The sequence below is a fragment of the Podarcis cretensis genome (genome assembly GCF_951804945.1).
Source record: "Podarcis cretensis genome assembly, chromosome: 1".
In the NCBI taxonomy this organism is placed as follows: Eukaryota; Metazoa; Chordata; class Lepidosauria; order Squamata; family Lacertidae; genus Podarcis; species Podarcis cretensis.
The window spans coordinates 51,578,314-51,606,177 of record NC_137170.1 but is presented as its reverse complement, the minus strand read 5'-3'; the positions used below and the strand labels follow the sequence as shown (position 1 = coordinate 51,606,177).

The 27,864-nt window shown below is 45.9% G+C and overlaps 2 protein-coding genes across 6 annotated transcripts in view; one reads left to right on the top strand and one right to left on the bottom strand.

Moving 5' to 3' along the window:
- The first annotated feature begins 22 nt into the window (after nucleotides 1–22).
- Nucleotides 23–20,602, top strand: THAP9 (THAP domain containing 9). Of its 2 annotated transcripts, none has more exons than XM_079951088.1 (6): nucleotides 23–225; nucleotides 421–616; nucleotides 11,914–12,033; nucleotides 12,912–13,140; nucleotides 13,904–14,057; nucleotides 17,297–20,602. In XM_079951088.1, exons 1-6 carry the CDS (start codon nucleotides 146–148, stop codon nucleotides 19,239–19,241), a joined length of 2,724 nt encoding a protein of 907 aa, XP_079807214.1. In that variant the 5' UTR covers nucleotides 23–145; the 3' UTR covers nucleotides 19,242–20,602. The 2 variants fall into 2 exon arrangements, with proteins under 2 accessions (XP_079807214.1, XP_079807213.1); XM_079951087.1 differs by having other exon boundaries at nucleotides 13,901–14,057.
- A 131-nt stretch (nucleotides 20,603–20,733) lies between these two features.
- PACSIN3 (protein kinase C and casein kinase substrate in neurons 3) overlaps nucleotides 20,734–27,864 on the bottom strand; it is a 29,702-nt gene continuing 22,571 nt past the window's right edge. For 2 of the 4 annotated variants that reach the window (XM_079952224.1, XM_079952223.1), the window contains exons 4-8: nucleotides 27,292–27,527; nucleotides 26,839–26,994; nucleotides 25,942–26,117; nucleotides 25,595–25,715; nucleotides 24,822–25,180 (exon numbers count right to left, since the gene is read on the bottom strand). In XM_079952224.1, the coding sequence (XP_079808350.1) occupies nucleotides 24,938–25,180; nucleotides 25,595–25,715; nucleotides 25,942–26,117; nucleotides 26,839–26,994; nucleotides 27,292–27,527 (932 nt within the window). In that variant the 3' untranslated portion in view covers nucleotides 24,822–24,937. Of the gene's footprint in view, nucleotides 21,058–23,498; nucleotides 23,660–24,120; nucleotides 24,187–24,821; nucleotides 25,181–25,594; nucleotides 25,716–25,941; nucleotides 26,118–26,838; nucleotides 26,995–27,291; nucleotides 27,528–27,864 lie in introns of those variants that run through there. The other 2 variants (XM_079952225.1, XM_079952222.1) reach the window with 2 other exon arrangements.

Sequence of the window (27,864 nt, the reverse complement as noted above, 5' to 3'; positions counted from 1 at the left end):
CGCGCGCGGGGTGTTTCCCTCCGACGGGTCGCCTCCGGGGTCAGTTCAGAGTGCGCCGCGGACGTTGCCGCCATGACGCTCGAGGCAAAGTAACCGCGCTTGGCGGGAGCCGGGATTGGGGCTTTTCGCCGTGGAGTCGGAGACGATGCCTAAAGCCTGCTCGGCCGTTAACTGTCCCAACCGGGACACGCGGGAGAACCGGGCCAAGGGCCTCTCATTCCACAGGTCTGCATCTGAATACCGTAATGGGGCCTCCTCATGGAGAGTGTGGCTGGTTCTAAGCCTATTAGCGGAGGGGGCGGGGCAGGTGTGGGGTTGTGGGCGGGGCTTTGTGTCAGTCGGTGTCGTCACCTGCACCATCAGCCCATGTGGGGAAAGTCAGTGGGATTTATAGTTTGCCATCTCTTCTTCCTCCTCCAGCTTCCCCAAAGCCCATGAACTGAGGAAGAAGTGGATGCTGGCTGTGAATCGCATTGAGCCAGGCTCCAGGAAGCTGTGGATCCCAGGCTCAGGCGCCTGCATCTGCTCAGATCATTTCTTCCAGGATGAGTTCGAGGTGTATGGAGGACAGAAAAGGCTGAAGGCGGGCGTGATCCCCTCTGTGTTCTCCTTCAAGGTATCCTAGCACCAGAGAAGGGAGGAGAGTGCTGCCAGGCAGGGCCACCAAGTAGCCAATGCTCTACCATGGTTTAAGGCAGAATATTAGCCTCCATCTGTGATCACTCCCCCAGTGGTGGCCACCAGCTTAAAAAGGTAAAGGTAAAGGTACCCCTGCCCGTACGGGCCAGTCTTGACAGACTCTGGGGTTGTGCGCCCATCTCACTTAAGAGGCCAGGGGCCAGCGCTGTCCGGAGACACTTCCGGGTCACGTGGCCAGCGTGACATCGCTGCTCTGGCCAGAGCCAGAGCCAGAGCCGCACACGGAAACGCCGTTTACCTTCCCGCTGGTAAGCGGTCCCTATTTATCTACTTGCACCCGGAGGTGCTTTCGAACTGCTAGGTTGGCAGGCGCTGGGACCGAGCAGCGGGAACACACCCCGCCGCAGGGATTCGAACCACCAACCTTTCGATCGGCAAGCCCTAGGCGCTGAGGCTTTAACCCACAGCGCCACCTGCGTCCCAGGCCACCAGCTTAGGTGCCTATAAAAGAGGATTCATGGGTCTGCACTGCTGTCAGAGGCAGTGATGCTTTTGAATGCCCAGCAGGGGTGCCAATTTAAATAAAATATTGTGGGGGCCCAGGTAAACCCCGCCCCGCATAATCAATCACATGACACAGTGCACACACACCATTTGAATAGAAATGCCCATCAACATTATGGGGGCCAAAGCCCCCACAGCCCCTAGGAGTTGGCTCCTATGATGCCCAGTTGTATAGAAACCATGTGCTCCACCAAATTCTTAAAGACTACAAGTGAGGGATGAATGTCCACATTCCCTCCCACTGATAATTTTTCTGCACAGACAAGTGTATACCTAAAATATCAGAAAGCATTTCTACATTTGATCACCCACCCACAGTCTGAAGAGGCACAGTCAGCTAACAGTCGAGTTTTAACATGAGGATTTAGATAATCTTATTTCCCACTTTGCTTTTAAAAGTATCAGTTGTAACTAATCATGATGTCTCTGAATTGCCATTTACTGGGGGGGGGTGGTTTTTGCCCAGAGGCATCTGGTTGGTAACTGGGAAACAAGATGTTGGTCTCAGTCAGGGATGGAGAACCTCAGGCCTGGTGACCAAACACAGTTCTCCAAACCTCTCTCTCTGGCACTTGGAACTCTTCCCAGGTGATACCCTTCACACCCTAAATATTGTTGCCTAGTTGGAATTCTAATGATGTGGCTTGCTTGTCTGGATAGAAGATAAAGAGAGGTGTATGAGTATGTGTGTGTATAGAAAGGTTAAATTTGCATTCATTGCTCTGCTTTCTTTTGCTGCTGCCCCACCCACCACTGACATGTGGCGCTCAGAAGGAAATAGGGAGCCTGGTCTGAAAAAAGGTGTGCCACTACTGGTCTAAACAGCCCTTTGATATGATCCAGCAGGGCTCTAATCTTTGACATGCTGGTCATGTGTTTTTGTCAGTAATTGCTACTCTTCTTTTCGTGTGTGTTGATGTTCTTGCTCATGATCCAAGCCATGCTGCCTTATTTCATGGGGTAAAAACTGTTTCTTTTACCAAGGCAGACAAGACTGCAAGCAGTCATAATTTTAAAAAGTGCTGCTGACACTATGTTGGTACACTTGAAGATTATCTCACACCAATTCATGTTGTTGCCCTTGCTCTGTTCCCAGCAACAAGTAGCCTCAAAGTTTGGAGAAGTGTTTGATTCCCTCTCCCAGTGCATCAACAGCATGATCCACTGGAGGGAGCCGTAATATTATTATACAATATACGCTGTGTGGTGGAGGACATGTCAGGTGCTTGGAGTAAGAAGATACCAGAAACTTAAGGGCACAATCCTACAGTGAAGATTATTATTGTTATTATTATTTATTCAGTTTATATACCACCCTTTATCAGAAGATCCCAGGGTGGTGTACAACATCAAGAACATATTTCACGGAGCATAATAATAAAAAACATAATGCAGAGCATAATTATAGATGCATGCTAATAAAATATTCACAATAACAGTCCCTGCCACAAACACATTTAACAAGCCGTAGATTATTTAATGGCTGAAGGCCTGGGTAAAGAGGAATGTTTTTCCTTGGCGCCTAAAAACATGTAATGATGGTGGCAGGTGAGCCTTTCTGGGGAGAGCATTCCACAGATGAGGAACTACCACAGAAAAGGCCTGCTCTCTGCTGGTTGAGGGGCTGCAGGGTTTAGTAGAAGTCATGCTGCACTTTTCTAACAAACCAGGGCTTCTCCTGCAACCCTTGTGCTCCTAGCACCTATAATTGGATGTTGGGGCTTGGAAGGGTGAGTGGGAGGCAAATGCCCCATTGGTGGGCATCCTTCACTATTACATTTATATCCTGCCTTTCCTCCAGGAGTTCAAGGTAGTATACATGGTTGTCCCCATCTCCATTTCACTGTTGCAACACACTTGTACAGTAGGTTAGGCTGAGAGATTGTGACTAGCGCAAAGTCACCCTGTGCACTTCATATCCGAGTGGGGATTTGAACTCCGTTCTTCCAGGTCCTAGTCCAATACTCTCCCTACCACGCCACACTGGCTCTCATTCCAGGCATAGTCCTTAACTGGTGGGCTTTAGGATGTTTCTAGGGGCAGTGAGTTTGTGTCTGTTGTGTTTATACTGCTTTTGGGGTTTCTGTGCTGTGTGTTCCACACCACACTGTTTCAGGTTGAGCTTGCATTGGGTGTGGCAGTTATTCAGCCAACAAAGTGATGACTTATCTACTGCCTCTTTGTCATAGCACGAGAATAGGATTGTTCTGTAAATACACTTCCCACACCCCTGCACATTATCTAGTTGTGCTGTTCATTTCTATGCTTCTGGAAGATTTGCTTCTACAGTGGTACCTCAGGTTAAGTACTTAATTCGTTCTGGAGGTCCGTTCTTAACCTGAAACTGTTCTTAACCTGAAACACCACTTTAGCTAATGGGGCCTCCTGCCGCCGCTGCGCCGCCAGAGCCCGATTTCTGTTCTTACCCTGAAGCACTATTTCTGGGTTAGCGGAGTGTGTAACCTGAAGTGTATGTAACCTGAAGCGTATGTAACCCAAGGTACCACTGTAATAAAATGTCATCTCCCCCCCCCCCCATTTCCTCTTTATGTCACAGTGTCACTCCATATTTCATTGCTGTAGGGTAGGAAGGTTTTAACAGTAACATTATATTAGCACACAGGAAGAATGGAGGTTATATTTAGCTATTATTTCCATTGTATTCAACTTTTCTATACCACCTTGAGCATTAATTCAAAACGTGTTGATTGACCAATTTATGTGTATTTCAGGGTATCTCTATGCTTCTATTTCTTTTTTAGAGTTCCTCTACTTGATCCAGATTTTAGTTTCCTCCAGGTTGCTTACTAGGTTTACATAACGGGGGGACGGACATCTAGAAGGTTGGGGTTTTGTTTTTTTAACACTGGAGTGCTTTGTGGGGAACCCTGCAATATGCAAACCCACACATGATTGCTCGGCAGACAATGGCCACTTTGTGTAACGTTTCACTGAGTTTGCGCCACACCCTGGTTGCAGTGTTTCCATTTCTGCTTGCAAGTTCAGGCAGAATCTATTCAAGTTTAAGAAATTTCAGGTCTCACTGATTTCATGGCCTCGGCTCTGTATACCTAAAAGAGCAGCTTCGCCCCCATCATTCAGCTCTGAGGTCCAGTTCTGAGGGCCTTCTGGTGGTTCCCTCATTGTGAGAAGTGAAGTTACACGGAATCCGGCAGAGAGCCTTCTCAGTAGTGGCACTCGCCCTGTAGAATGCCACCACATCAGATGTCAAAGAATGAACAATTACACAACTTTCCAAATACAGCCCTGTATTGGGAAGTTTTTAATGTTTGATGTCTCACTGTGTTTTTATATTATGTTGAAAGATGCCCAGAGTGTCTGGGGCAAGCCAGTTGGATGTCTGCGGTTTAAGTAATAATTAATAATAATAATAATTAATATTATTCAGTGGGAGAGAATTTCATTGTAATTCGATACTACAGTGACACTAGCTGAGTGGGCATGGGTTGCTTCTCAGCTCCATGCCCTGTTCTGGAGTGGGGAATTGGCTGGTCAGAAGACTTGAGGGTCCTTATGTTCCCCACCACCCAGGGGCCAACTTTAATGGGTGGATGGGGTTGCCCACCTGTCAGTCAGCCAACATCACCATAATGTCAGGTGACCCATCTTCCTTTGACCTGCACAGCTTGAAATCAAACCAAGGGCACAGTACTTTGTAGGTGCCTGCAATCAGCTGCTTTGCAAGCAAGACCGTTTTTGGCCCAGCTTTATCTTTGTTTGCCTGACATCTGATGACATATATAACATCCGGTGTAGGACAGATGGGCTTGGATTGACCAAAATGCCTTCGCAGGCCAAATGGGGCAGCCTGGTGGGCCTAAATAATCTTGCAGGCTGGAGAGCCCCCACTACTGCTGCTATGTCAGGGGTCAGCAACCTTTTTCAGCCGTGGGCCGGTCCACTGTCCCTCAGACCATGTGGGGGGCCGGACTATATTTTTTTGGGGGGGGGATGAATGAATGCCTATGCCCCACAAATAACCCAGAGATGCATTTTAAATAAAAGGACGCACTCTACTCATGTAAAAACACGCTGATTCCCGGACCGTCCATAGGCTGGATTGAGAAGGCGATTGGGCTGCATCCGTCCCCCGGGCCTTAGTTTGCCTACCCCTGTGCTATGTATTAGCTGGAGAATTCCTCATCTGAGGATGACCTGGAGCCCCCAGTACTTAGAAAAGCCCCAGACCTGACTAGATCTGGGGAGAGAGTAAGTTGGGACTCTTGGACAAGGCTGCTGTGGGGCAGTTGGCACAGTGGGAGAGTTTCGCCTCAGAAGCTAAGGCTGGATGGACCCTGAGCTTGTAGGAGCAACAATGTTTTAAACAGCAAATGGAAACCTGTCCAAAAAGGGAAGTACCAGATTTGGGAGTCTTTCTTTGACAACAGCTCATGAAACTCAGCTGGACCCCTGGGTGTGGTTCCGGTAGCTCCAGCTCAAAGACCTCAGGACCAGGCTGGAACACTTCTTGCCTGGACCTTGAACTGCCCCTCAACTTGCCTCTTTCCGGCACCACTTGGGATCGGCTCTTTATGTGCTATGGGAACAACATGAGTGCTGTGTTGGGTGGGATCTTCTTCCTTTCCTTTGCGTGTTTTGGCTACAAAATTGTGTTTGAGAGCAGCAAAAGGAGTCTTGAACCCCTGCTTATTGGGATGTTTTGGGGCTTCCAGTAGCAGAGTTACTGCTGGTTTCTCATGTTGTGATGAAGGGGCATCTGCTCTTTGTGTGTGTGTGTGTGTGTGTTTGAGTCATTAAGAGTTCGCTGGCTCCCTCTATTTGTGGGCACCATCACCTAGAGTCCCTGATTGGTGGGCTTTGGCAGAGTTTCTTAGTACTGTACAACATCGGAACATCATGTTTTCTGTCCTTGCTAAGACATTTAAAAAGGGGGGGAAAGACTGTGTGTCCTTCACTCTTTATATCCACTTCATAATTCTTTGTTTTTGCTTCATATCTAATATTTTTTCCATGCTTCCATGGTGTAGGGAGGTGTTTTTCTGGAAGTATTGCTGATCTAATCTAAAAGAATCTCTGCACAGAATAACATTTTGGTTTTGCCACAAGAGGGAACATCAGATTTGGCTGCAATGTGGGGCCTTCCCCCCCCCCTTTATTGCTGGTTGTATTCATCAGTGCATAGGCTGCCCAAAACGTAGCTCCCTGGGGCTCTCTGTCCTGTGTTTCCTGTTGTTTTCTTTCAGAATGGGTGATCTGTGTGCCTCTGAAGCTGCAACATAGGCACACTGCTCTTAACTGCCAAGTGTTTGTTTCAGGAGAGTGCCCTGCCTCCTTGTCTTCAGTCCCTGAATAATGCAAGCACTGTCCACGAAAAGTTTCAGTATGTACAGCTGTTGTTAAATGTCATTCTACAGCAGGAACAAAATGTCCAAGAGGGCAGGGTATCCTGGGTTACATTAAGATTTGAAGCAAGTCCCTAGCAGCGTGTGGCTTGTTACTCTTTGAAGCAAGATGCTGGGCTAGGTAGATCTCCTTTGTGGATTGAGGCAGAAGATCTTGCGCTACCTATGGCAATTGAAAGCTTTCATCTTGGGTCATAGAAGGTAGAAGGAAATGACAAACACAGAAGATGGCCGGGGGTGGAGGTGGGAAGCATCCCAAAAGAAGTGATTTTATCCAGATGCAGCCTACCTGGCTGTACATGGCTTCAGGCTTCAAAGTGGCCTGTTTTGTAATCCTTCTCACAGAAGGAGAACTGAGTTTAGTTTGATGCCTTTGTAGAACAATCACAGGCCTCTTAAAGAAATAGGCAGATGCAAAATGCTTTCTAAATGGAGTCGTCTTATTTGGTACTGTTTGGACTTTCTGAGGGGGTTTCTCTCAGCCTTGATATCTTGCTCACATCTGGGAGAGGCCTGGGTTACTGCATGAAGAAAGCAATGGTCTCTGGGATCCTCAACATCTGGTTTGGATTAGTGAGGTAACCGCAACATCCTGTGAGAAGGCCCTGGTGTAATAACTGGATTTGCTACCTCAGTCCAAAAAATGAGCGCCTGGGGAGAGTGCACCCTCCTTGCCTCTTTCCAAAAGTTGAAATAAATTCATTTGAATGGAAAGTCATTTGAATTTTTTATAGCCAAAGGGGTGGGGAAATGACATTGCACAACTCACAGAAGCAAACTAACTTCCCAGGGACTTGTCTCTTGTCCTCCTTGGTGTAAGTAATGCTGTTCTAGAGGGGAAAGAGTTGTGGTACAGGAACAACAAGGCTGGTTCTCGTCCCTAAATCTTACCCAGGTCCCTCAAATGCCTCATAATTTCTGTCAGCATTCCTAGTCTCTGGCAATACAGAGCTGCAGAGGTGGATGCTTCCAATCCCATCCCCTGGTTTTCTGTGAAGGCAGCAGAAATGTAAGAATTGCTGGCATTAGGGATGTTTGTCTTCCTTGTACAGGACAGGAAAGGCTTCCTGCTAGTGACTCTTCCCTGGTCAGGAAAGCTGTAGCGCAGCTCACCTTGGCAGCTTAGCTGGACTTTTTAATTGTCTGCCTTGCTCAGCAATTTGGGCCATACTGAGGGATTTCTGAGCTGCAGCTTGGTTCTCATTTACTAACCTCAAGGGCTCTCCTACTAGATCTCCTTTGTCCCTAAAATATGTGCTACCTCAAGTTCTGGTCCAGTCTAAAACCTGCAACCTCTAAGGGTTGACTCCAACTAAATTCTGCTTGGTGTAGGCCCATTAAAATTAATGAACCCAAGTTAGTCATGTCTGTTAGTTTCAGTGGGTCTTCTCTGCATAGGAATAAGATTTGATACAGCCTCACTTTTCCATGGTACTTTTCCCTTCTCATTCAGCAGTGTTAGGAAACCTCAGGTTTGAGAGTGAATGTGGCTCTCTAGGCTTTTCTTTCAGGCCCTCATGACTCTCACTAGGCCACACCCTTCATTGTCCCTGTTCTGTGCCCTCCTTGAGAACTGTTGCCTGGCTGGAAGATGTCTGTGATGATGCCTTTTGCTTGTGTGAATGTAGCCTATGATACTAAATGTAGCCTATGATACTAAAATCAGAGTCCCATCCGGTGCCCCACCCAATTTTGCCTTGGCCTCCTCCATGGCTTGCATATGGCCCTTGTAAGGTTCTCCATGGGGCAGTGCAGCTCTTGGGCCCAAGTTTCCTCACCCCTGCTGCTCAGGAAGCAATGGCTTCTAAGAACATCCATTAAATGAAGAAAAATAAGCTGTAGGTGACTGTGTTTATTTTTGAAGACAGTTGAGTAGATAGACGCATTTCCTAGTATGTAATCCACTGAACCTAAGGGACGCAGGTGGCGCTGTGGGTTAAAGCCTCAGCGCCTAGGACTTGCCGATCGAAAGGTCGGCGGTTCGAATCCCTGCGGCGGGGTGCGCTCCCACTGCTCGGTCCCAGCGCCTGCCAACCTAGCAGTTCGAAAGCACCTCCGGGTGCAAGTAGATAAATAGGGACCGCTTACCAGCGGGAAGGTAAACGGCGTTTCCGTGTGCGGCTCTGGCTCGCCAGAGCAGCGATGTCACGCTGGCCACATGACCCGGAAGTGTCTCCGGACAGCGCTGGCCCCTGGCCTCTTAAGTGAGATGGGCGCACAACCCCAGAGTCTGTCAAGACTGGCCCGTACGGGCAGGGGTACCTTTACCTTTACCTTTAATCCACTGAACATAGGTGCAAGAGCGTGAATTGAAAGTGGGAATATGGGAATGAAAAAGGCACATTGCCAAAAGCAGCAGGATTCAGAATAGGGAGAGCATTTACTTAAACTTGCAAACTTGGGTTGAAGGAAGGAAAATGCAGTAAGGGAGGATGAGAGTTTGGGAATTGGTAGTGGGCCTTGGGGGTGTATGTGTAAAGGGAATGGAAGAGAAGAACTGTGGTTCATCAGCTTTTTGCTCAGTAATAGCAGGAACTGGAAAGCTGAAGAAGTGCCAACACATTTTATGAGTCTCTGATTCAGCTGCTCGGACAAAGGGTCATATAGTGAAAAAGGAGCCACAAAAGAACTTCTTTATCCAGATACCTGCTAGGACAGACCATTTTTTGGCAATAGAAGGGGTGTCCAGATGATAGCCTGACATGAAATATAGTATGTAGAAATGGAAGACAGGAACAAGGAAGGGATTGCTGTACTGGGAGCAATATTCAGTGGGGAAATCTATTTATTAAAGTGCTTAAATGTATGTTAAGTGTTGTACAGTATTCAATATATTGGCACCCTGCCAAAATTAGCTCACACTTCAACAGAGGGACAAGACACAGAAGGATCAGGGAATAGGAGGAATAAGCTGGTCAGGCAAATGCACCAAATTCAGGGACACTTTAAGTAGCAGTAGTTTTTGAGTTATTTATTTTTAAATTATATATATATATATATATATATATATATATATATACACACACACACACACACACACACACACAAACACAAGATTTATCTTATTTTGAAAATTTGTATCCCACACTTCAGCTGATAACTCTCCCAGAGGAAGACACATTGCAGAGTTTCCCTTCTTTCTTATACACTTTGTTATCAAACATTTCCAACAGTCCTATCCATATTTAGTCAGAGGTTAAGTGTCATTGTAGCCTATTGGTTGTACCCCTCTTTGTGTAAGTGCATTTAGCATTGCAGCTTTTGATCAAGGTCAAGGTCTCCCAGCACTTTTCCTGTTCTGCCACCGGCTTGTGGGCTCAGCAGAGGATTTCCATAGTCCTAAAACAAAAAAAGGGACAGCTGCAGAGATGGATATGGTTCCCGCTACGTCAAAGTGGGGGCGGGGGGAATATGCTTAGGTGTGCTGCAGTTGGGTGGGGGAATGTTCCAAGCAGTTTTTATTAAGAAGCATTTTATTAAGAATCATATTCATCTGTGCAATTTTCTTCTTTTTCTTTTGTCTTTGGTGTATTTTCTGTAGCTGTCATTGTGCATAGATTTTTATAGTCCTTTCTAGTGTACCCTGTAGCCCAACAGCATCGGAAATGTTTTAGGAAGTTTGATATATACGACTAACAGTTCACAATAATCTGCACCTGAAGAACTGGCATGCTTGAGATTAGGCCTCTGTCTGAAAAGACTGCAAAGCTTTACTTCCAAAACCAGTTTTCCTTCCATATCCCACTGATGATAATGGGAAAGCAAGGTGATGCAAGGGCAGAATATTTGCATTGCATATAGAAGGTCCCTGGTGCAATGTCTGGCATCTCGAGGTAGTGCTTGAGAGCAGTACATGTGAAAAGGATCTAGGAGTCTTGGTTGACCACAAACTTGACATGAGCCAACAGTGTGACGCGGCAGCTAAAAAAGCCAATGCAATTCTGGGCTGCATCAATAGGAGTATAGCATCTAGATCAAGGGAAGTAATAGTGCCACTGTATTCTGCTCTGGTCAGACCTCACCTGGAGTACTGTGTCCAGTTCTGGGCACCACAGTTCAAGAAGGACACTGACAAACTGGAACGTGTCCAGAGGAGGGCAACCAAAATGGTCAAAGGCCTGGAAACGATGCCTTATGAGGAACGGCTAAGAGAGCTGGGCATGTTTAGCGTGGAGAAGAGGAGGTTAAGGGGTGATATGATAGCCATGTTCAAATATATAAAAGGATGTTACATAGAGGAGGGAGAAAGGTTGTTTTCTGCTGCTCCAGAGAAGCGGACATGGAGCAATGGATCCAAACTACAAGAAAGAAGATTCCACCTAAACATTAGGAAGAACTTCCTGACAGTAAGAGCTGTTCGACAGTGGAATTTTCTGCCAAGGAGTGTGGTGGAGTCTCCTTCTTTGGAGGTCTTTAAGCAGAGGCTTGACAACCATATGTCAGGAGTGCTCTGATGGTGTTTCCTGCTTGGCAGGGGGTTGGACTCGATGGCCCTTGTGGTCTCTTCCAACTCTATGATTCTATGATTCTATGCTGGCTAAAGACTCCTGCCTGGAACCATGGAGAGTTGTTGTCAAATCAGTGTAGGCAGCACTGAGTTGCGTGTCTCTGTTCCAAGAGTCCAGAATTCATTCCCTTCCCATGCCTGACAACTGGTGTTGAGGAAAAGGGATGTGTCTTAACCTTCAGACTATACTATTTCAGAGCACAGGTGAGGAATTCTGTGTTTGAAGTCAGACACTTCACTGGAAAACCAGCACACCACGGAGGAGGCTAAGAGAACAACTGTCTCTGACAATGTTACCTTTATTGTGCAGTGAATTAGGTTTGCAGTGGATGGCTATTCCAATACGTAAGCCCTCATCTGTATTCTGGTCTCAGAAATGCCTTTTTTCTTCATTTGAAATAAATCTGGGTTTGCCTGACAATGAGTAAATAACGTAGAGAGTATGTTGGATCAAACATAATGCCACAATCTACACATGTCTACACATAAGTAAATCCCACTGACTTCAGTGGGACTTTGAGATAAGTGTATCTAGGATTGCAACCGAGTGGTTAACTTTTCACCCAGTTAAATTGATGAAACTTAAGATAGTCATGAGTGAGTTGTGTGGGACTAAGGCATAACCTGGATCCAGCCTCTAATGTTTGAAGTATGCTTAATTAGTTCCAGTAATACCATGGCAATGTTGTTGGGGATTATTTTTTGTTCACTTTTGCCTTCTACTACAGCATTAGCTTATCCAGTCTGTTTCAACCAGGCCTTTTTCTTTTTTTGGTAAAATTGCTATGTCTAATTCATTTGAACTCTTTCTCAATACAGGAACCAACAAAAGGGAAACATCCATCAAAGTCTGTCAAAACCATGGGCATCAGTTGGCCAGTGGCTAGTATCAGCGAAGCTACTCCAGCAGCTGACTCATCTCCTGCACAAGCCAAAGCAGTACGTATACAAGCGAGGGTAGCTGGTGCCTTCTCCAATGCCAGCAATGCAACTGTTGGGAAGGACTTTGGGGCAGAGGTCAAGGGCCCCACACAGAAAATGAGCAGGAGAACACTAAACACAGCAGAGCTGGCTCCAAATTCTGAAAAAAGTAATGCACATTACCATATGAAGAGCCCCTCCTCCCCACCAGGAGACCGTTAAGTCCAGAATCTAAAATTACAAAACTGTGTGTCACTAAATGCTGTAGCATGTAGCTTATATTACCATAGGGACTTGGACAAAGCCTATAGCAGAGATGGGGAACCTCAGGCCCATGGGTGAAATGTGGCCCTCCAGGTCCCTCTCTGGCCCTCAGGACACTCCCCAGGCCACACCCACTCTTCCAAGGCCACATCCCTCATTGTTGTTAGATTGCATCCTCCTTGAGTGTCTGTGCCTGGCTGGAATGTATCCTTGACCTCAAATAATGCTTCTTGTGGGCCTGGATGGAGGAGGTGTGTAAGTGTGAGTAGAAACCAGCCTACTGTACAAAGGTAGAACTTTACATTCTTTGCTCCTGGAGCAAACTGCAGAACCTGACTTCCATCACGGTATCCTAAGTTAGCTTTAAAGAGGGAGAGTGGCCACATCCACTAACTATTGTGAATCTGATGGGAGAAGGGAGTCTGGGAAGGGTTTACTCTGGCTGTGGTGAGAGGCTAAAAGGAAAATCAAGGCAAAGGAGAAAGGTGAAGTCAGTTTAGTTTTCAGGAATAAGCAAATCCAGCCCTTTGTGGAAAATCCACATGGACAAACATCGGGTGCCAGGAGGACATGGAAGTTATGGTGAGAGAATTAAAAAGATGAAGCAACGGGTCTTCTTTGTCTTCCTGTAGGTGGAACTCATCCAAGCGGAGCATCAGTATAGTCTGAGTGAAGCTATGGGCAGCAGAACCAAGTCTCTGATCCCCACTGGCCCAGTGCAGGGGACTGAACGGGAGCAGGACGCAGCCCAGCGCCGCCTCTCCTATTATCAGCAGGAGCTGTGGAGTGTGCTGGAGAGCCTGCGGGAGCAGCATCTCCTCCAGAAGGACATGGAACACATGCTGCGCTCCCAGTTCAGCGGTAAGCACCGTAAGCCTTGCCAAAGGGGCTCTTCTTCATGCCAGGGGGCCTTTACAATAAGACCAGTGCAGTTTCAGAATCATTCAAGGTTCCAAGGAGGGAGCCATGATACAAACCAGCTTCAAGGCTTGGTTAAGATGAGTGGGGTAATTTTCACAACCCTTTAGTGGCTCATGTACCATAAATAATGTATTTAGTGTTAACTCTGGAAGTGTATACTTGATTCTGACCAAACTATGCCTCCTGATGTATATTTTGCTTTAGGAGGCTTAGTTTGGTCAGTATCGAGAAGACATTCCCAGAGTTTCATGCTAGAAGGCCATGAAAAAATTGTGTCCTGGGCTTTTTAGACTCATCTACCCATGTACTATCTGAAACCAAAGGAGCGCATTGGTTGCCAGATGTGGAATATATTGCCATTGTTTCAGCCTCCCTACCTCACTTGATTACCTCCTCAGCATTTCCGACTGGCCAGTTGTGCTCGGTATGCAATTGCTACAAATCTCCCCCACTTCCCCAAACCCTTAATAACTTTAAGTACACCCTTCTCTGCTTTCTTGGTCACCCAGTCCTCCTGGGTTTTGGACTCAGTTTCCCTCCCCATGAAAATAGAGGATGTTGAATCTTCTTCTAGGCCCCAGTCTGAACGCAGCAGAGTCACTGCTGAGGCCAATGTTAAAGACTCTTCCTCTGCAGCATCACCCCAAATTAGCTTCACCTCACTGTCCATCCCTTGCTTGAGGAACCCTCTTTACTTCAGCAGACCTGCAGCTCACTTTGCAGTGTGAGGGAGCCCTGTGCGAGAACTACCCAGCTGCCACCCGCAACTTTGCCGTCTCGCTGCATTTGTTCTCAGCCAAGGCCTATGAATTTGTGAAGAAGACATTCCAGCTCCCAGAGGCCACCACCCTTCGCACGTATGTCTTTCTTATTTGTATCTTATTTGTGTTAACTAGGGGCAAACGTTGCAAAGCAACAGTGCACAGACATAGGCACTATATATGCATTCTAGCTTGCTGAAGAAACTACTTTTTCCAGTGTGACACTTTTAAGATGGGAGAAAAGAAAGAGGGGTGGGGAATGCCTGAAAACACATTACTTCATTATGTCGGGACACCTCGCGTACAGACCTAGAGGAGCTCCTGAACGTAGTCTGCAAGCTTTCTTTGTAAGATTTGCCACTGACTGCTCAGACATGGATGACACCTCTTGGGCCATCTTCTGAAGGACCACAATGGCAGAGGATCTGACTTGCAAGCAGAAGGTCCCTGGTTCAGTCCCTGAGCTGGGAAAAGGCTCCTGCCCCAAATCCTGAGGGGTTTCTGCCAGCCAGAGCAGACACTGTGGAGCTAGATGAAGCAGTGGTCTGACTTGGTATAAGGCAGCTTCCTCTGTTCTCATGCTACACAAGTAAATTCCACATCAAACAATCCACAAGGGCAAATATGAAGTTTGAGGTGCAGAGGAGAGAGAGAAATTCAGCCAAAGGTCCAGATGAAAAAAAGGTTTTTCACAAGCTGCAAAAACTCCTAAGAGCTGCCGTAGATGTTATCTGGAGGGGAAGGGAATTCCACCCTCAGAGGCCCTGTATCAAGGATGCCTTCACTCAGGTTGCCGGAAACCAAATTCCAGGGAAATGCAACAATCCCTCAAGGAAAGTAGGGCAAATTCCTTTGTTCCAAAAAGAAGAGGCCAAATCTGAAAATCAGGTTCCTCAGAGGAGACATTTGCAGATCCCCTGGAAAAGCTTTCATTAAAAATGCACTATTGGGCAAAAGGAGGAAATTGTCAAACCATGAGGATATGACTGTTGGTAACCCAGGATTTAGGGCTGGATGACTGAGATAAAAATGAGTTTGACATCCTGCAAGGGACAGACGGATGCCTGTGGCACCATGAAGACTATCGATGCATGGACTTTTGTAAACAATAGCTTAGGCTGCCGCCCAACACCATTTATGCTGAGTAAGCCCCATGGAATTCAATAGGACTGACTTCTGTAGACATGGCTAGGATTGCACTGCTACTTCACCAAATGCAATTGGTCAAGAAACCTCTGACCTTGAAGGCATGCTGGGGGGAAATGGTTAATCTTTCATGGTTACTGGAACTGAACCTTGAAAGATTTGAGTAATGTACTAGCCAACTGATTGATCACTTTACATGGGTTATTGTGGGAGGAATTCAGTGTAGCCCTAAACAGATCACACTGTCAGCTCAGGCTTGCTCTTCTAGGGGTTCTCCTGACCACCTCAGAACTGATATCAGAGGTGCAGGGGGCATGCAGTGGGAGGATAGGGAGAAACCTTCATTGCACTAGCGGAAGTCCTTGCACAGGCTTCCACAAGTGAGACTGGTTAGTTGAATTGGGCCCTATGTTTATATCCCAAATTCCTCCAAGGAACCTAAGGTAGCATACTTGGTTCTATGTCCAACCCCCATTTTATCCTCACAACAACCCTGTGAAGCAAGTTAAGCTAAGAGATGGTGACTGACCCAAGGTCATCCAGGGAGCTTCAGGAGTGAGTCAGAATTTAAACCTGGGCTGTCCCTTGTTTAGTACAGCATGACAGTACAACCTCTGCACTGGCTTGGCATCACATTGTTGTATGGAAGCAATTTGAGAGAGGTAAATGATGCCCAAAACTCTGATCAGGGGAAAGCCAAGGTGAACAAAAAGACTTGAATGTAGTGTGCCCCGTGTGTGTGTGGTGTGTGTGTGAGAGAGAAAAGTTAAGCTTTTCATCCATTGGAGGTTAAAGTAAGATCAGATTTATTAGTAAGAGGAAGCAGAGGAATGGACAATTCACAAGGAAAAGGAAACAGCTGTGCTAGTTGATAAAACTAGACTTTGGAGGTATAAGCATCACTGCAAGCCTCTAAAGGTTTTCTCAGAAATATGTCTTGCTCTCTCAAAAAAAGTATGCTCTCTCTCTCTCTGTCCCACATACGTACATATAGGATTGCAACCTAAGAAAGATAGTCTGAATTGGTTGGTCTTCTCCCATCCATCCAAACACTCAGTGGCACCAAAGAAAAAATATCATAAGACGCACGTGCCACTTAACTACAGTAGTCTCTATGTGGTTTACAGTGGTACCTTGGATTAAGAACTTAATTCGTTCTGGAGGTCCGTTCTTAACCTGAAACTGTTCTTAACCTGAGGTACCACTTTAGCTAATGGGGTCTCCCGCTGCCACCGCGCGATTTCTGTTCTCATCCTGAAGCAAAGTTCTTAACCTGAGGTACTATTTCTGGGTTAGCGGGGTCTGTAGCCTGAAGCGTCTGTAACCCAAGGTACCGCTGTACAAGAGATATAATGCAAAATGGTAAAAATTGGTTAAAACACTAAAATCAGATGTGTCACTAGAAAACATACTCTGCTATTCTGTGAGAGCCCAGATATGGGGAAAACAACTTTGGACTATGGAAACATCAAGAAAAGCAGACATAGCAAAGCCGCGTGTATCACAGAACCACACAACCGGCACTTGGAAGGAACAAAATCAAAGTACCGTGCTATAATGATGTGCCTCTTTAATTTCAAGAGCCAGAAACATCTTTCAGTGATAATTAAAATATAGGTGTTAAAAAATGGACTCATAAAATAGTGGTGTAGAGAGCGGTGGACATAATGTGGTGGTGGATGTACACGTGGGGAAAGCACAAAGTGCCCTGTACTATGGAAAGTCAATTGTGATTCCGCTTGTAGATTTTACAGAAAGGCAACAATTAGATAGCACTAGCAGCCCATAAGGACCTAAGAGTGACCCACACAAACTGTGCCAAATGCACTGTTAGCCTAAAGGAAACCACATGGGTGATTTGGTGTGTTGGGAAGAAAACAGACTTTCAAGCTCACCTGATGGTTTATGGGAGATTTTTTCTTCTTCAAATACTGCAAAGAGAAGTAGAGTATATAAAGCAGAACTGATGCAGGCTCTGCCTTCCCACGTGGAACTATTCTCAGGCCCTCTAGCACAAGCATGGCCTAAAATAGTTTATGAAAGTAACATCATGCTTTGATTTTTCATAAGCACGAGGGCAAAGAAACATACTATCCTCAGGCTCCGAGGTTTGGCAGTAGAAGAAAGATTTTTGTTTGAACCAAACATGGAGCTGATTAGCTTTCTTTCCCATACTTCTTCCCTCATAGGTGGCTCTCAAACCTGGATTACGAGCCGGGATTCAGCCAACAAGCCTTTGATGCTCTGGCAGAGAGATCTCAAGCAGGGGAGAAAACCTTCAAGTTGTGCTCTCTCCTTATGGGCTCCATCCCTTTGGAAAGGAGAAGCCACTATGACCCTTCCACCGGGCATTTGCACGGTTTGATGGACTTTGGTGCTGGTAAATATGATGCGGATGAGGTTTCGGCAGCCGGAGAAGCCCTCCTGCTTGTGGCTGTTGGATTCCAAGGCCAGTGGATAGTGCCTGTTGGCTACTTCCTCCTCGCCACCCTTAGAGGTGACATACAAGCCCAGCTCCTATGCCACTGTATCCTCAAACTGTACGACATTGGTGTGCAGGTGGTCTCTGTGACGTCTGATGCCACAGCTCCCAATATCGAGACAGCCAGGCGGCTGGGAGTGGTGGTGGACGGCCTCTTTGTCAAGTCCACATTTTTCCATCCAGCTACTCCTACGCTGGAAATAGCATACTACTTCGATCCCAGTCATTTGTTGACGCTGATCCACCGCTTGCTGCAAGCCGCCGGCAGCCTCCAGGTGAGCAGCAAGGCGGTCTGCTGGGATTACCTCCTGCATCTCGGGGCTCTGCAGGAAGAAGTGGTGCTCCAGAAGGCATGCCAAGCCGGAGCGATCAGCCCGCAGGAACAGCAGGTGTGGGGAAATGGGGCCACGCAGTTGTTCAGCGAGGGCACGGTTCAGGCCTTGCATTTTGCAGCGAGGCTCGACCTGCCTCAATTTCGTGGTCATGAAGCCACCGCCCACTTTATTGGGCTGCTGAGTGCCATTTTTGACACGTGCAGCAGCTGCAGCATCTATGGGAAAGGTTTCAAGGCAACCCTCTCCCGTGCTAGTGCCAGCGCCCTCAACAACCTCTGCAATGAGTACGAGAACCTGCTTCGCAAACTCCGCACTGCCACCGGGGAGCTGGTAGGGCTGAGCAGGCATCGATGGGGCTTCATTGGCTTCCTGGTGAACCTGCGCAGCTTTCAGTGGCTGGCGCAGACCCATCTACAGGCAGAAGACGAGCCCACCGCTTCTTTGCTGTCCTGTTGGTGGAGTCTGGACCCTCTGGAGTGGTGTAGGGGAGCCATACAGCAAGCCCGTGGGCACAAAGGTGTTGGCCCCGCATGGACCTTCCAGCGGGCGTACAGGGTTGTCTTGAACAGAGCTCTTTCTCGTCTGGGCCTCGATCCACCAAACCTGCTTGACATATCCTTACGCAGAAGAACTAACCTCCAGTTGCAGGCTTCCTGGCCTCTGGCTCGCGGGCAGATCTGGCACTTGTCTCAGGGCACTGGGTCTCCACGAGAGACACAGGGCATAGCCCCAGCCTTTCTGGCCGAGTTGGAGGAAGACGCCATCGCCTGCATTTCCTGCGTTGTTTTGGGGAAGCTGCTGCCCCTCCTCTCCTGCGCCGAATGCTGTGCTGCCCTCTTGTGCCCTTGTAAGGGTGTGCCTGCGGGCAGTGCCCTGCTGTTTGTGCAGAGCAAGGGAAGAAAGTACCTCCCGGCAGAGTCCGTACGGAAGGTGATCCGCCGAGCAAAGCAGGTTGTTGGCCTGCCTTCCTTGTTCCTTGGAGACTCCAGCCACCGCGGGTTCTTGACGTGGCAGCTGGCCATCTTGGCAGATGTGAGTGAGGAGCCCAGTCTTTTCTCATCCCTGGGCAACCACCTCTTTGAGAGCAATGCTGTGGTTTCCAACCATTACGTCACTCTGCTGCAGGAGCTTGTGCGAACCTTCTTGGAACTGTGGCTTGAGGCAGCGCAAGGGCAGTTGTCCATGCCACCGACTCATGAATGTAGCAGCTCTTTGAAAGTGGCTAATGATAAGCAGCAGACAGGGAATGCAAATGGCCCCAGCAGGGACTGGCCTCAGCAAACGCGTGGACTTATGGAATGGTACATGCCTATTTGATGGTGGTGGGAAGCTGAATGCTTATGTTTACATGGCCTTGTAAGAGAAGCGGTAGCTTATGATATGCTGCAAGCTGGTAGAAAACTACGAGGCTGCTTTGCACTTGGCTTTTTTATTGGAGCGGACACAGGCAGGGAGGTCCACACGGAACTGACATGCAGGAAGGTCATTCTAACTTTTCACATGAAAGTGACGTGTGTGTGCCTTTGAGAAGCATTTTTGCAGGGCTTACAGCATGGGGATCACAGAATCGTAGAATTGGAAGGGACCCCAAGGATCATCTAGTCCAACTCCCCGCAATGCAGGAATATTGGTATCCTATTTACATTGGCAAAGCTGGTCTCTATAAAGTTTTTCCCCGAGTGGATATTGGAACTTCGCTTATGGACTTATCATGGCTTCCTTTGTTGTGCAGTCCCAGCTCTGGAGTTTTAAGAACCATACGCCTTTTTTCCAACTAGTCCCCCAAATTGGGACTTCCCCCTCCCCCAGCACTTTTCTTACCAACCCCACTCTGGTCTGTAGAAGCAAAGCTGAGGCAGCAGCCCAGATTAGAACATAACTCTTGACCTTTGGCTATCAAGAAGCAAAGTCCAGCACCAAGTGGCTGAAGCCTTGGGCCAGGTCAATAAACAGCACAGGAATGAGAGCGATTACTTGTTGCAACAGCTGCACTCCATATTTCAACAGACTTGCACCTGTTGCAAAACTTCAACCCCAAGGCAAAGCATGTTTGCTACATAAAAGACACCAACTACAGCAAGTGATCTTTCCAACTTTTTGCAAGATTGCTGAGGACCTGACCCAAAGTGGTCCACTGCCTAACAGTGGTGCTCTGTAAAAATAGCTCCATGGGGCATGTGAAGAAGTGAGGCGAAGGCAGTTCTTAGCAGTCAGTCTATTATAGGTTGAAATGCTGTGCCATTCATTCTGGGCAAACCTTCCTTGGGTGGATTTGAACACCACTAGCACCTTCTCTCACAACTATCCTGATGTAGCACAGGAGCCCCACATGTATAGTTGATGTACATCTGTTACCACAAACATAATGCCTGTTTGAGTGCTTTCCATCTAATCAATGTGACTATACTGAAGGATACTATGGTTTGTCCTGTAAGTCATATCAGATCCTAGTTGCACTTCTTAACAGCATAGTTTTCAATACCTTGCTTCCATATGATGTCAATACTGCAAACTATCAACAGATTCAGCAGTTGGGATAGGAGCTTATGTAATATATTTGCTAGAGAGGTAGTTGGGGTGCAATTGAGATGGCTAGTTTGACTCTTGCCTAGGAATAAGCTGCCGGAGAGTTGCCATTCCACAGTTGGCTTCTAACTATCCTTTAATGTTTGTTTTTAGAGCAACTGCTACTTATTCAGCTGGCAGACAATAGGCTTGTTGGAATCGCTGCACAGAAGAGGAAAGGAGTTTGGGTGCTTTGCGCTTTATGGGGCGTTTTCCACCTTCTATTCCATTATAACATACAGGATTCAGAAAATTTTATATACCTTTATTAGAAAAAAATCATCACCATAATTCTAGATGTTTAAAAGGAAGCATTGGTTACAATAAGAGTGTCCTCAGAAAGTTCCAGATTGTTTTCATGGTTTTTGACGCAAGTTGGAGGCCAATGATTTGGTGACCTCTGGAGAAAATGCTTGCGGGATGCACACCTTAAGGGGGAAGGGAGGAAGCAATCATGAAATGACTTTCTCAACATAATTAGCAGGATATAGTCCAACCTGACCGGTCTGAAGCCGGCCTTTGCACCAGCCCTGTTCATCCTCTTCACTGATCTTCATGAGCTCTTCACCTAGAGGAAGAAAAATCTCAGAATGAATAACAAGGCAAGGTTTCATTGGTTTAGATATTCACTAAAATGAAATGAGACTTGCTTTCTTTTCCCTTCTGGTTTCCAGAGATGCTGGCAATGCAGACAAATGGAAGTGAAGCTAAGGTTGAGATACCATGCACACTTATTTAATAACAATTCCACTGAAATCTGTGTGTCTCATTTCCAAACGAGTTTAGGGTCAGTGTTAGCCTTCATTCTCCATACAACTATATTATAGTGGCCTACTGGAACAAAGCCATTATTATACAGAGAAGCACCTTAAAAGCTCTTGGGCATTAGCAGCCAGAAGATGCTTCCTAGACAGTGATACCCCCTCCAGCTGCCCATGTCATCTCAATTGACTCATGCTGAAGAGTCAACCACCATGCAGAATTCACACATTAGTGAAGTTAAAGACCACCTGAAAGGGGTGTAACCATCCAGAGAATGCCTTTTTAAAAAACCCATCAGCACTTGCTCCAACTTTCTATTTAAGGAGAACAATTTAAAATATCATTTCCAGCAACGAAAGGAAAATAGTGCATCAGTTCAACTGACTCAGTGAAATAACAAATTGTCTGCATTAACTATACAACTGCATGTTATTGAAGTATTTAGATGGGGAAGATGCACCAATAGGTTTTAAAAAGAGGAGTGACCCAGTTCCCATAAGCCCTTGGGTATACACTACGACCCTGGCAAAGCAAAAAGAAAAACTGATGAATTGTTCTTTGACAGAGATCAATAAATTCAGCTCACATGCAGTAAGCTAGACAAACCACAGCAAACCAAGTATAGAAAGCTCAGTGTCCCTATCTTCATAGACATATTTTAACTTTTTATGCTTTTACTGCTGTAAACTGCTTTGATATAGTGGTATACAACTATTTTATAAATAAATAAGACAACATGACAGGCAGAAGCAAACCAGGATGGTGCCTGGAAGGATTTTTCACAAATGATAAACCAAAAAGCAGTTTGGATCTACTACAGATATCCTTGTAGTACTCCTGTTTTAATTAGTTACTATAGGCAGATCAAGCAAAGTAAGTTGGTACAAGAATATTTAATAATGATAACTCAGCAATGCATGTTTCATGCAAACCCAAGTGCTGGGTTTTGAAAGATTTTAGTACCTGTAAAAAAGAAAAACAAATCACATTTCTAGAAATACATTTTTAAAGCATGAATGAAATCCCCAAGATCCAGGTGGCCCCTATTCCTATGTGCTTCCCAGTAGATCAGGCTGGTGGATATAAAAACTATTTTAGTGTGGAATCGGATGATCACTAACCATAAGGCATCTATTTAAGTTTATTGTGTTGTGGCTCTGGCCATGTGGCAAGCCACTAGCCCCAGAGCAAGGCTAGCATTACCATGCTCACAACCATCCAGAGAAACAGGTGTGTGATAACGTTCATTTTATGTCACTGGTGACAACAGATGACTGCCTCTCCATCTGGGCTGGCATATAGTGCTGAAAGTTTATGTTAAATCACTGCTCAGTTCCAGAATTTGCCAGCTTCTCATGAAAGACTCCTGCTCTCAAGTTCCCCTTTATGTGTTATTTCTCAATATGCAGCTCTGCTTTCACCGCCACTGAGCAAGGGAACACAGTCCTGGTATATTGAAGCATTTTTGGCCATTTGGCATGGAAAATAAATGCACAAATGGCCAGGCCCAGCTACATACAGGAAGTCTCGGGAATAGCAGCATCTCTATTGCCAAGCATTGGAGATCCCTGGATGCTAACTCAGCAGTGGAATATTCAAGCATGGAACTTGGCGCTAATGGAAAAATTGACTCACGAGTTACATGCCAGAAGAAATGAACAACCAACCAACAAGTTTTATGATATCTGGTCATGTTTTATTTCAGATATTGAGACAAAAGAACAAGATTTCTGCCCACCTGGAACGCAAAGACTTCTATGGAAAGACAATTTGGGATGAGAATTGCTCACATCAGATTAGGGGAATCTAGGAAGGGTAGGGCTCTTTTCTTCCCTATCTTCTGCCACTATATTCCTGTATCTACAAAACTTAATAAAAGCATTTTTAAAAAAGGAATAGCAACTTGAAGCAATTGCCATTTTCCTTCAGAGTCTCATACCGCAGAGCCCGTATTGGGAGCAAGTCCATGCCTTTTCCTGTCCCTTTGGAAGAACTTTGAAGTAATTTATCTATCCTCCGTCTTTCCCAGTAGTTAAGAAGTGCCCCATTGGTTCTTTCTCTCTCTGCAATTTCTTAGCATGCTGCTGACCCCTTTCATAAATGGCTTGGTTTATTATAGAATTCTCTCAGAAAACTCAAGTGTTTGGGCAACAGGCATCCTGGGGCCATCCAGGTCCTACTGGAAAATTTCCATCCATACCCCAAAAGCACACTAGCAAGCAAGTTAGAAGATTAGTGCATTTGTACCTGCTTTAAAGCTCAGCTCATCAGCCTCTTGTCCTGCGTAATCATACAGTGCTCGCACCCGCACGCCTGGTACCTTTATGTCGTCCTCATGCCCATTGACTTCTGGGCGCTTCTTGGGAGTGTCCTCATCCGACCACTCTGAGATTTCTTCTTTCCCTCCACTGTGCAAGGGGAAGAGGAAGAATGGGAAGAAAGGTCATTTAAAACCCAAAGTTCCTTCTTTATTTAAAGCGTCCCATTTCCAAATCATGCATCTTTCTAGGAGAAGAACAAATAAGAGGAAGATGCAAAACACGGAAGGCAAAGAAGTCACCATTAGCCCGGGGGGAGTGGGGGGAGAGAAAGAACGAGAATGAGCAGAATAGCAGGTGTTCAAAAACACAATCTTTCCAGTAACCTTGACCAGTTCTGGAAATAACTACATTAAAAGCCCTAAGTGACTACAATCAGGGTAGAGAGAAGGTGGTCTATTTGAAGAAAGCTAAAAAGGTGTCTATTTGGGAGAAATTGAAAAAGAGTGTGCTAACACTGCCCATCTCCTTAACTAGAAAGTATTAAGAAGCTACAGCAAAGGAGAAGCAAGGAAACAGGTACCCTAAGTAGTCTTAAGTTTCATACTAACTTCATACAGGCCGAGGCCTTCAGGGTATCATAGAAGTGACTGTTTTGCTCCTCCTGGTATGAATACCTGTGGATTGGCAAACAAGCCTTTTTAAATCGAGAAAAGGGCAAGGTTATGCTGCAGAATAGCTACTGCCGGTGATATTCGTGTTAACAAAAGCAGACTCTACATTGCAGTAAAGGTTAAGATAGGAATTTATTATTTCCTGTACTTCTCTTGTCTTTTCCTTCTTTGTAATCTTGTGCCAACAGCCACTGGACCAGCATGCTCAGTATGCCATCTGGTCGGGTTTTGAATGCAAAGCACCCAGCTACGAAAGCCAGAATGTTTGCTATCTACTAACTTCACTGTAGAACTAACATGAACTGTGTTTGAGTAAGAAGGGCCTGGCTAGCTGACATCTCTCTTCATAGTGAACAGATGCAAATCAAGAATCCAGAACTGCCTTTGTTGCAGCTGGAGGAATATTCTTTTTTCCCTGAGATCAGCAACAGCTGGAGAGGAAAATCCTACCAGCGTCCTCACACTAATGGGTGGAACAAGCAGAGGTAGAGCTACATCTGTTTTAGTGTTGTTAGCCGCCCTGAGCCCGGCTTCGGCTGGGGAGGGCGGGATATAAATAAATTTTATTATTATTATTATTATTATTATTATTATTACATCAGGGCGGGATAGAGGAGAGGCACATTGCCAGTCATAGCTCCTGCCCTTCCAGCAGGTCTAACAACAGCCCTGCATTCCATTAGACTAGGACATTTATCTCACAATTTGCAAGGACCTAGTCTCTGTATGCTCTTGTTAATGGGAATTCATATTCTCAAAGGGAAGCAGAAGGTATTGCTATACCCATTTTTGGTGAGTCAGCCATCCTGCAATAACACTGCCCTCTCTGCTCTAGAACCCGAGTGTTACAGGTTGCAACTTGCCTTTGCTTTGTTGGTGTAGGGGTCTGTTTCACACCATCACCTGCAGGCACAATGCTTGTCAAAGTCACATCTTCACCGCTTTTCCCACTTTTTTCCTTCTTGCTGATTGGCCTCTGTGTCTCCAAAGACCATTCCTAGAGGGGAGAAAGTTATCAGTCCCTAGTTCCAAAAATATTTCAGAAGATTAATTGAATGCTTCCTCTCCCCCTCCCATCCAACACAGACAATGGACATCCTTTATGTGGAGGGGGATTTATTGCTTATTTGCAGAACAAGGTCCCAGGTTTGATCCCAGACAACTCCACTAAAAATGAATCAGGTTGCACCCTGGAGTGCAGTGTAGTCAATATTTGGTTAGATTGACAAATACTCTGGGCTGGTAGCTTTGCATGTTCCTATCATGCCAGGTATATTACACATTTCATTTCTATTCTATAGAAAAATAGTGGCGAGTGCTGATTTCAGCAGGATGATACAATACACGACTTACTTTACAACCTAAAGAGGGCAAGTTCCCTAGTATTTCCCACCAGAAGGAGATGGCTTACCTCAAACTGAGGCCAGTTCATAGCCATGCCTGGTCCATGGGTTTGACGCCACCACTTCAGGTCCTCTTGGTCATCTGCAGCCATTATTCCCTGATACAAATCCCGGTAAAGTGCATGGAAGCTGCAGGCATGAAGGAACACACAACAAGCATAAGGGACTCTGTTTGGAAAGCTACATAGGCATGTAGGAAAGGACAAACAGAAATATGTTCCTATAGTACCAGGAGATGTAGCCTTTCAATAGAAAAAAAGAACCCTTAAATAGTTCTCATCCCATAGGATGCAATAAGGGCAGAGAAGCCCTCTTTTACGCACGCACACGCGCACATACAAACACACACACACACCTATCATTGGTAGACAGGTTCAGATGGTTGTGCAGATCCAGGAACATCTCTTTGAAGAAGCACAGCCGTTTGCATTCTGCTTCCTGACAGCCCTCAAAGACCTGTTCCATGTCTTCCATATACCGAGGGTTGTAGCGATTGAGCTCATCCAGCATCTTCTCATACTGATCCTTGCACTGCAGGGAACCAAAACAAAACATTTGTGAGCTGTTGACTTCCTATAATGCTCAGGAGTACTGGGACCGAGGTGGGACCCATGTTTCTTGCTTGTTACTCTTTTAGTTTCACCACTTGAATGAGAGTATAGTAATTGACTTATACAGCTCTCTTCCATGAGCACCATTCAATTTAGGGGCTCAACAGGGCCTTGATGCTTTTTGAGTTCTCTGTCTGGTTAGGGGGCAGCAAACATTGCAGCCAAGGGCAATGGCCCATCTGCTTAAAGGACTATCCATTGAAGCACTGGGCTGCCTCTCCACCCACAGAATTTAGTGACAAAGATCCAAAATCAAGTTTGTTTCTTTTTTTTTAAATTTTTTAAACTGCCATGCCACTTTTCTGGTTGGTTACCTAACAAAGCAGTTTACAAACAGTAAAATGCTTTTTAAAACAAAACAATTATACAACTATAAAATCATATTGTATTCAAACATGAAAATAAGACAAAACCAGCAACTGCTGCCATCACCTTTCAATCTCTAAAGGTCATTCTAAAAAAGCTTTGAAAAGTCTTCTTAAGAGAGATCTGTGACAGAGTTTGCCTAACTACTCACTGGCACTGTTCCATAGGCAGGTGGGCCACCACAGAAAAGGCCCTGCCTTTTGTTCCTGCTTTTAGGACTCTCCCTCAGCTTAAGAGAGTCAATGGCCAAAGTACCACCTTCCAACATTACCTACCTTCTCTGCTTCTTGAGCACACTTCTCGACACGCTCCTGCAGTTTACGCATCTGCTCCTGCGACACAGAGGAATCGGCTTTGGCATGATTCTCGCGTGTCTGTGCCGTCTTTTCCTCCTTACGAGAACTATGGTAATTTTTTTTCGAAGTTTCCACCTAACAGAGATATCATATGGAATAACGTATTAGCAGTGTTATTTCCCATGACATACAGAGACAAGCAGCTGTATTCAAGAGGAAGTGGCAGGAAAACAGCAAAGTACAATTTACATCTCAACACTGCCTAACCTATGACCAGCAACATGAGGCTGGACAATAGGCTGACTGAGCTGTTTTGCCATCTGTTAAGTCCCAGACCGTAAAGCTGATTAATCAAATAATTTCAAGGGTGCCTATCGAGATGTTTGATAGGCTGTTTATTCCCCCATCTCCTGCTTGCAACTTCTTACTCACATCCTTCAATTTTTTCACCCAGGGCTTCTGGGCCTTGCGGAATCCATCCTCTGCTTCCTTTGTCTCCTTGAAGCCACCAATCATCTGTTTATGGTAGGCTTCCTTCTGCCAGGCCTTAATCTTGTCCGAGTCTTCAGCAGCTAAGTGGTTCCGTACTTCCAGATGGATCTCACTAAGTTTGTCTGCAGCTGTCAGGAATGCATGCCAGGCTTTTTCCAGTGTGCCATATTGAGGGCCTAGATGAACCAACAAAGATGACATGGCAACGTAATTATGCAAGTACAGAAGGAACCAGGTTTGGAAGCCAGGCTTTGTTTGTTACCAAAGTCATCTATCTCAAAAGTACATTTACTGCTCAAAAAGAAAGAGCTGTGTGGGAGAAACACATATTGATAGTAGTGTGAGACAGTGCATTTGCCGCCTACAGAAAGTTTGCTGAGCTCAACCCTAGGTAACTGCAACTAGAGTGTGTGCCAACAAACTTCTGCTCAGTCTCTGTTGCATAAAGACTTGATTGACTCCCCATCTTTATAATCCACGAAATGATCATCCAGAGTTGTACTGGCAGTCCTC

What these genes read in the sequence shown, in the direction of transcription:
- THAP9 (XM_079951087.1), top strand. Translation starts at nt 146, where the DNA reads ATGCCTAAAGCCTGCTCGGCCGTTAACTGTCCCAACCGGGACACGCGG. An exon ending in CTCCTGCACAAGCCAAAGCA is followed by an intron (nt 12,034 to 12,911) that starts GTACGTATACAA and finishes GTCTTCCTGTAG; the next exon opens with GTGGAACTCATCCAAGCGGA. An exon ending in GAGGCCACCACCCTTCGCAC is followed by an intron (nt 14,058 to 17,296) that starts GTATGTCTTTCT and finishes CTTCCCTCATAG; the next exon opens with GTGGCTCTCAAACCTGGATT.